This window comes from Musa acuminata, chromosome BXJ3-10 (assembly GCF_036884655.1).
Source record: "Musa acuminata AAA Group cultivar baxijiao chromosome BXJ3-10, Cavendish_Baxijiao_AAA, whole genome shotgun sequence".
Classification (NCBI taxonomy): Eukaryota; Viridiplantae; Streptophyta; class Magnoliopsida; order Zingiberales; family Musaceae; genus Musa; species Musa acuminata.
In genome coordinates this window covers 11101863-11110071 of record NC_088358.1, presented here as the reverse complement: position 1 = coordinate 11110071, position 8209 = coordinate 11101863, and the positions used below count along the sequence as shown (strand labels likewise).

At 50.8% G+C, this 8209-nt stretch overlaps 1 protein-coding gene across 1 annotated transcript; it reads left to right on the top strand.

Moving 5' to 3' along the window:
* The first annotated feature begins 251 nt into the window (after nucleotides 1-251).
* On the top strand, nucleotides 252-4425 carry LOC103999821 (plasma membrane ATPase-like). The gene is made up of 13 exons (XM_009421688.3): nucleotides 252-530; nucleotides 631-750; nucleotides 834-932; nucleotides 1025-1162; nucleotides 1233-1874; nucleotides 1954-2073; nucleotides 2146-2268; nucleotides 2345-2756; nucleotides 2840-3354; nucleotides 3443-3616; nucleotides 3704-3886; nucleotides 3966-4147; nucleotides 4227-4425. The coding sequence occupies exons 1-13, from the start codon at nucleotides 465-467 to the stop codon at nucleotides 4321-4323; spliced, it is 2871 nt and encodes a 956-aa protein (XP_009419963.2). The 5' UTR covers nucleotides 252-464; the 3' UTR covers nucleotides 4324-4425.
* Nucleotides 4426-8209: the final 3784 nt, after the last annotated feature.

The window sequence follows — 8209 nt, the reverse complement described above, 5'->3', positions numbered from 1 at the left end:
AATTATACGCATGGGGAAACCAGAAGGCTCTCTCTCCTCCTCCGGAAATGGATGAATGGCCGCGCCTCTACGTCGCTCTCCTTTCCGCAACACTGGACACGAAACCGCTGCGCACCTGGAGCGAGTGACGCGCGCGAAGGTAGTCGCCGGTTTGAGCGGCGTCCCCAGGAATCCGCCTGGCCACCTGCTTCCCCCCAACCCCTTCTTCCTCCCTCCTAAAAGTGCATCCACCCTCCCCTCCTCCTCGACTGGCAGTGAAGGCCTGAAGAGAGCCAAGAGTGTCTGTTTTGTGCGTAGGTTCGAGAGAGCGAAAGAGTGAGAGACAGATCAATTCTACGTCTCTCCTGCTCTTCTCCTTCCTCTTTTTGTAGACACTCGAAGTTCTCTTCTTCCGCCTCCTTCGCAACCAGTGCAATAAACAAACAGAAACCACACCAAAAAATAGAAAGAAAGGAAAGCACAAGATGGCGGGGGATGGCGGAAACGGGACCATCTCCCTGGAGCAGATCAAGAACGAGGCCGTCGACCTGGTTAGATACCTTACCAGATTCTTGCTGTTTCGTTGAATCGTGCAGTGGACGTGGTAGTCATCCGTCGTGTGTTGATTCCTTCTCTTTGTCTTCTTTGCAGGAGAGGATCCCGGTGGAGGAGGTCTTCGCGCAGCTGAAATGTACCCGGGAGGGGCTCACCGACGCTGAAGGGGAGCAGAGGCTCCAGATCTTTGGCCCCAACAAACTCGAGGAGAAACAGGTGCGTCCCCTGACCTCCGACTTCTCCACCATCGGCGGCCACCGGTCCGAAGTCTGACGCATGTGTCCTTGAAACTCTCGCAGGAGAGCAAGCTCCTCAAGTTCTTGGGCTTCATGTGGAACCCGCTTTCCTGGGTCATGGAGATCGCCGCCATCATGGCCATTGTGTTGGCTAACGGAGGGGTAAAGCCATTCTGCTATCTCCTCTTTGAAATTTCACCAACTTGCGTCGCCGCATGAGGATGATGATGATGATCCACGACCGGGTTTGCCAGGGTAAGCCACCAGATTGGCAGGACTTCGTCGGAATCGTCGTCCTCCTCATCATCAACTCCACCATCAGCTTCATCGAGGAGAACAACGCTGGAAATGCCGCTGCAGCTCTCATGGCTGGCCTCGCCCCCAAGACCAAGGTCTCTTTGCATCGACGAGCTCGTTCTCGCGCCATCGGCTTTGCTAATCCAAAGGGGTGGCTTGGTGCAGGTGTTGAGGGATGAGAAATGGTCCGAGCAGGAGGCGGCGATCCTCGTCCCCGGCGATATCATCAGCATCAAGCTCGGCGACATCGTCCCGGCCGACGCCCGTCTCCTCGAGGGCGATCCGCTCAAGATTGACCAGTCCGCCCTCACTGGCGAGTCCCTTCCCGTGACGAAGAACCCCGGGGACGAGGTCTTCTCGGGCTCCACCTGCAAGCAGGGAGAGATCGAGGCCATCGTCATTGCCACCGGAGTGCACACCTTCTTCGGCAAGGCGGCCCACCTCGTCGACAGCACCAACAACGTAGGCCACTTCCAGAAGGTGCTCACCGCCATCGGCAACTTCTGCATCTGCTCCATCGCCGTGGGCATGCTCATCGAGATCGTGGTCATGTACCCGATCCAGAGACGGAGGTACCGGGATGGCATCGACAACCTCCTGGTGCTGCTCATCGGCGGCATTCCAATCGCCATGCCCACCGTTCTATCGGTCACCATGGCCATCGGATCCCACCGGCTGTCGGAGCAGGGCGCGATCACCAAGAGGATGACCGCAATCGAGGAGATGGCAGGCATGGACGTGCTGTGCAGTGACAAAACTGGAACACTCACCCTCAACAAGCTCACCGTTGACAAGAGCTTGATCGAGGTGATGCTTTGCATCATCTCTTTAGACGACATTTTATCAGACCATCAACTGCTACTACTGATTGGTTTCTCTGTTGCAGGTGTACGTGAATGGCTTGGACAAGGATACTGTGGTTCTGTTTGCTGCCATGGCTTCAAGGGTTGAGAACCAGGACGCCATCGATGCTGCCATTGTGGGAATGCTTGCTGATCCCAAGGAGGTGCTCAATCGTTGCAATGCTGCATCTCAGATGAAGCTTTCATGCTCATGTTCGTCATCTTCGTGCTCGCAGGCGCGTGCAGGGATCCAGGAGGTCCATTTCCTGCCATTTAATCCAGTTGACAAGCGCACTGCCATCACCTACATCGACTCCAATGGCAACTGGCACAGATCGAGCAAGGGTGCACCTGAGCAGGTATATATACAGAGGACTACTCTGTTTCTTGTGATCCTGTCCTGGATTGGATACCTAATCTTCTGCTTCGCATCAGATCATTGACCTCTGCAACCTGAAAGATGATGCTAAAAAGAAGGTCCACTCCATGATCGACAAGTTCGCCGATCGTGGCCTTCGCGCTCTGGGCGTGGCGAGGCAGGAGGTTCCCGAGGCAAGCAAAGAGAGCGCCGGCGGTCCATGGCAGTTCATAGGTCTCTTGCCACTCTTCGACCCTCCGAGGCATGACAGTGCGGAGACCATCCGTCGTGCCCTCGACCTCGGTGTCAACGTCAAGATGATCACCGGCGACCAGCTCGCCATTGGGAAGGAAACCGGGCGCAGGCTGGGCATGGGAACCAACATGTACCCGTCCTCCACCCTCCTTGGGGAGAAGAACGATGACGTCGGTGGCCTCCCCATTGACGAGCTCATCGAGAAGGCTGATGGATTCGCCGGAGTCTTCCCTGGTCTCTTCGCCTGCCCGTCGTCACTCTCCGTATGAATCTGAGAACCAAGCTGACTCTTTGTGCTGTTGCTTTCTCTGTTGCAGAGCACAAGTACGAGATCGTGAAGAGGTTGCAGGAGAGGAAGCACATCTGCGGCATGACAGGAGACGGCGTCAACGACGCACCTGCTCTGAAGAAGGCTGACATCGGCATCGCGGTGGCGGACGCGACGGATGCCGCCCGGAGTGCTTCGGACATCGTGCTGACGGAGCCGGGGCTCAGCGTGATCGTCAGCGCGGTTCTGACGAGCCGCGCCATCTTCCAGCGGATGAAGAACTACACCATCTACGCCGTCTCCATCACCATCCGAATCGTGCTCGGCTTCTTACTCATCGCCCTCATCTGGCGCTTCGACTTCTCGCCCTTCATGGTCCTCATCATCGCCATCCTCAACGATGGCACCATCATGACCATCTCCAAGGACAGGGTGAAGCCCTCCCCCTTGCCCGACTCATGGAAGCTGCGTGAGATCTTCGCCACCGGAGTCGTTCTCGGAGCCTACCTCGCCATAATGACCGTCGTCTTCTTCTACCTGGTCCATGACACAGACGTCTTCCCTGTGAGTAGCAGAACACCGCTATCGCCAGTGCATCAATCACACAATGTTCTGAGGCAGCTGAATCCATCGCTATTCTCTTTCGAAACAGGAGATCTTTGGTGTGAGGGAGATCAAGGACAGCAACGACGAGTTGACGGCAGCTCTCTACCTCCAAGTGAGCATTATCAGTCAGGCGCTCATCTTCGTCACCAGGTCGAGGGGCTGGTCCTTCGTCGAACGCCCCGGCGTTCTGCTAGTCGTCGCCTTCATCGCCGCCCAGCTGGTAATCTCGTCTCTTCGACTTTTCTTGCGATCCAATGATCACGAGGACCAGACCACACACCAGCGGCGTGATTCCTTCTCACCGTAGGTTGCGACGGCCATCGCGGCGCATGCGTCGTGGGGCTTCGCTAGGATCCAGGGCATCGGATGGGGATGGGCAGGGATCATCTGGCTCTTCAGCTTGATCACCTACTTCCCTCTCGACATCCTCAAGTTCATCACCCGCTATGCTCTGAGCGGCAAGGCCTGGGACAACCTTCTCCAGAACAAGGTAAGCACGGTCTTCCATCTATTATCTTCACCGATCTTTCCCAGCATTGGAGCGAGGTGACGATCATGCCATGGTGCAGACGGCATTCACCTCGAAGAAGGATTACGGGAGGGGCGAGAGGGAGGCTCAGTGGGCGCTGGCGCAGCGCACGCTGCATGGCCTCCAGACAGCAGACACCTCCGTCCTCTTCAACGACAAGAGCAGCTACAGGGAGTTGTCGGAGGTCGCGGAGCAGGCGAAGCGGCGCGCCGAAGTTGCCCGGTAATCCACCAAGCAAGCCTACACCATTAAATGACATATGAATGATGCCAATGAATGGAGCTAATTGTTTTTGTTGCAGGCTGAGGGAACTCCACACGCTCAAAGGGCACGTCGAGTCTGTTGTGAAGCTGAAGGGACTGGACATTGAGACGATCCAACAGCACTACACTGTGTAATGGAAGGAAAAGACGAAGACAAATGTGGACCATGGGGATGGCCTTCTTCGTGGTGTACTGTGTGTGTGTTGTGTGAATGTGGCAAGCCTGGTGTTGAGAGAGAGAGTATAACATAGAAAGGACGGGGGATATGGTGATTGACGTAATGTGATGCCTTTTACTTTCCTTCTCCTTCGATATTTCAGGCTTGTTCTTTTTTGTATTATATATTTTTATTTCTCCAAAATAATGAAAGGAAAATTTTGCCCTTCTTGTAACATTTACTTCTCGGTTTGCGGGTGCTCGTTCTTCTCTTCAATACTCAATTTCTTCGTCGGTACTGCAGCTTAATCATTAACATACAAAAAACCACAAACAACGTGATTAAGACTAATAAATAAAAATGAACGTTCAAAAAAAAAAGGATGATTTTCTCATAAAATATTTTTTTTTCTCAAAACAGGCTTTCTTAAATAATATCACTAATTCAAAATAGGCTTTCTTCAATGACTCCGCTGCCTCAAGCGGAGTCATTGAAGAAGCACCAAGACATGGATTCAGAGCCGGTGCTAACGAGCACCGTCTTGGCTCTGCTCATCCACTCCTTCTCTTCCTTCATCGTCGATCTTGCTTTTTTTTTGCCGACCTTGCTCCCTCTCCTATTTGCTGCCTACAGCAGACACTCTCCGTCGCCATCACGCAAGGAGGAAAACATTTTCTCACTGCCTCCTCAATAGCGACGAACGGCAAATAGCGGTGTCTTCCTCCCGGCCAGCAGCAGTCGCAACTGCTGCATCTTCCTCTACCGCAGTAGCTTTCGCTGCTGCTTCCCTCTACACAACGGCGCCTTCTCAACGGTAGTGTCTTTCTCCTCAATAGCAACGAACGACGAATGACGGTGTCTTCCTCGCTCAATCTTCCTTGCTTAACGACAACTGCCGCGTCCTCCTCCTTCGCTATCGTAGCCGCTTCCCGGCCAGCAGCAGCTACAACCGCTGCATCTTCCTTCCTCTACCGTAGCAGCTTTCGCTACCGCTTTCCTCTATACACCTAATTGCTGTCGATTTCTCTCATTGTAGTTTCCTTGAGTACCGCTGCAGATTTTCGCGGCCATTTCCTGGTGAACCACAGTCTTGAGTACCGCTGTAGTTTTCGCGGCCATCTTCCGGCGAACTGCAGCCTCTACAATCTGCTGCAGCAAGCAGTAATCCATAGCAGTGAATCGCAGTCTTGAGTACCGCTGTAGTTTTTGCGGCCATCTTCCGGCGAACTGCAGCCTCTACAATCTGCTGTAGCAAGTAGCAATCCACAGCAGCGAACCGTAGTCTTGAGTACCGCTGCAGTTTTCTCGGCCATCTTTCGACGAACTGCAGCCTCTATAATCTGCTGCAGCAAGCAGCAATCCACAGCAGTTGCCGACAGCTTTAGGCACTGTTGTAGATTGCCCAATCTACTGCAGCAAGCAAGCAATCTATAGCAGCAGCCCCCTCCCTCATTCTCCACCTTGTGTGACCTGAGTATCACACAAGGTTCGCTGCATTGCATCTACAAAAAAAAAAAAAAAAGTCTTCGTTCACTTCTTCTGATGTTTCAGTTCCTGTAGGGACTCCCACTTCTTGTTCTTCTATAGGGCTTATCTCCATCAATGCTGTCATTCTGATCCCCTTTAAGTTATCAAAGGGTGGCAACTATGCGTCCTGGCAAGCTCAATTTTCTAATCTTTTATTTGGATATGACTTGTTAGGTTACATTGATGGCTCTTTCAGTTGTCCTTCGGCCATGCTCAACATCCCCGGCGATCCTAGTCTAGTACCCAATCCAGCTCACAAACTGTGGCTATATCAAGATCGTCTCATCCTCCAAGCTATTCAAGCTTCAGTTGCTGGATCTGTTGCTCCCTTGATATCTTCATGTGTGACAGTTGCCGATGCATGGTCTAAACTGCAAACCACCCTAGCAAATCATTCGCGTACTCGCAAGCTTAGTCTTCTATCCAAGCTTCTGGAGACAAAACAAGAGGGAAATACTATCTCTGATTATCTACAACATATCAAGGTTATCATCGATGACTTGGCTTTAATAGGTCATTCCCTATGTGACGAAGAGGTTGTCATTCATACCCTCAATGGTCTCGACACCGACTACAAGGAATTGGCTGCTGTAATTCGGACACGCAACTCGCCAGTCTCTTTTGAAGATCTCTATGATAAGCTGACTGACTATGATATGTACTTGAAGCGTGCGGACAAACTGCCTGGATCAACTGTCACAGCTCAAGTCAGTCACAAGTCTAAACGGAAGAGCACTCGGTACTTGCCAAACATCAACTCAAGTTAGTCACAGGTTTGGCTAATGCGCCTCTTGATTCTATGAGTTCCATGCAACACCCCTCCTATTCTCCTAGTCATCACTTCTCGCAAAGTGGCAACTCCAGCCATTATCCATCTTGGCATCCTGCCCTACCGAGCCATCAAAGACGAGTCATTTGCCAACTGTGTGACAAAGTCGGCCACTCCGCTAAAGTTTGCCGATCTCGTCCCCGCCTCCCTGCTCCGTCATGCTAGCCTCAGGCAAATCTCCTAACTACTCTGACACCTAGCCAGTCCAATTGGATTGTCGACTCTGGTGCCTCTCATCACATCACCGCTGATCTTCAGAATTTGTCTCTTCATAATCCCTATGGCGGCGATGAAGATATCATCATCGGTGATGGTAACAGACTTCCTATAACTCATACTAGTTTCACAACGCTTAATTCTGACTCTAATACATTTACCCTCAATGATGTTTTATGCGCCCCTCATATTAAATGCAATCTCATTTCTGTTTCTCAATTTTGCAAACATAACAATACTTCCATTGAATTCTTTCCTGATTCATTTCTTGTTAAGGACTTGAGCACGGGGGCATCATTGGTCCAAGGCCCGAATAAAGACAACATTTACAAATGGCCGTCAGCCTCTCGAATAACCCAGCCCACTATTCATTCTTCTGTTGAGGCACCAGTTGATGTGTGGCATCGTCGGCTTGGTCATCCCTCGTCCTTTATTCAGTAGAAATTATTATCTCGTCACTCTCTTCCTCTTTTTAAGTCCACTAATTCTATGATGCATTGTGATGCATGTCTTAGTAATAAGAGTCATCGGCAGCCTTTTGGCTCATCTTCCATTTCCTCCTTTAAACCTTTTGAAATTATATATACTGATGTTTGGGGTCCTGCTCCAATCTTATCTTTTGATAAGTTCCGATTTTATGTTATTTTTGTAGATCACTTCTCTAAGTACACATAGATATATCCTCTTTCCCATAAATCTGACGTTTCTCGCATTTTTTCCACTTTCCAAAAGTTGGTCGAAAACTATTTTTTCCCATAATTCCTCATCCCCCAACGTTGAACCCACCACCTTCACTCAAGCCCAAAAATCTCCGCATTGGCATACTGCCATGAGTGAGGAATATAATGCCCTCCTCCATAATTCAACATGGGATCTCATTCCTTTCAATCCTTCACAAAACATCATTGGGTGTAGTGGGTCTTTAGAATTAAGCGGAACCCAGATGACTCTGTTGCCCAATATAAGGCATGCCTGGTCGCCAAAGGGTTTCATCAACGACTTGGAGTTGATTTCACTGAGACGTTTAGTCCTGTTGTTAAACCCACTACAATCCGGCTTATCTTGAGTCTGGCTACCACTAAAGGCTGGCAATTACGACAATTGGATGTTAATAATGCATTTCTATAGGGATCTCTATCCGAAGATGTTTTTATGCAACAACCCCCCGGTTTTACTCATCCTCAGTATCCACAGCATGTTTGCAAACTTCGGAAAGCCATTTATGGACTTCGTTAGGCTCCGAGAGCTTGGTACACTGAACTTAGCTCATTTTTTACTTCTGTCGGCTTTCT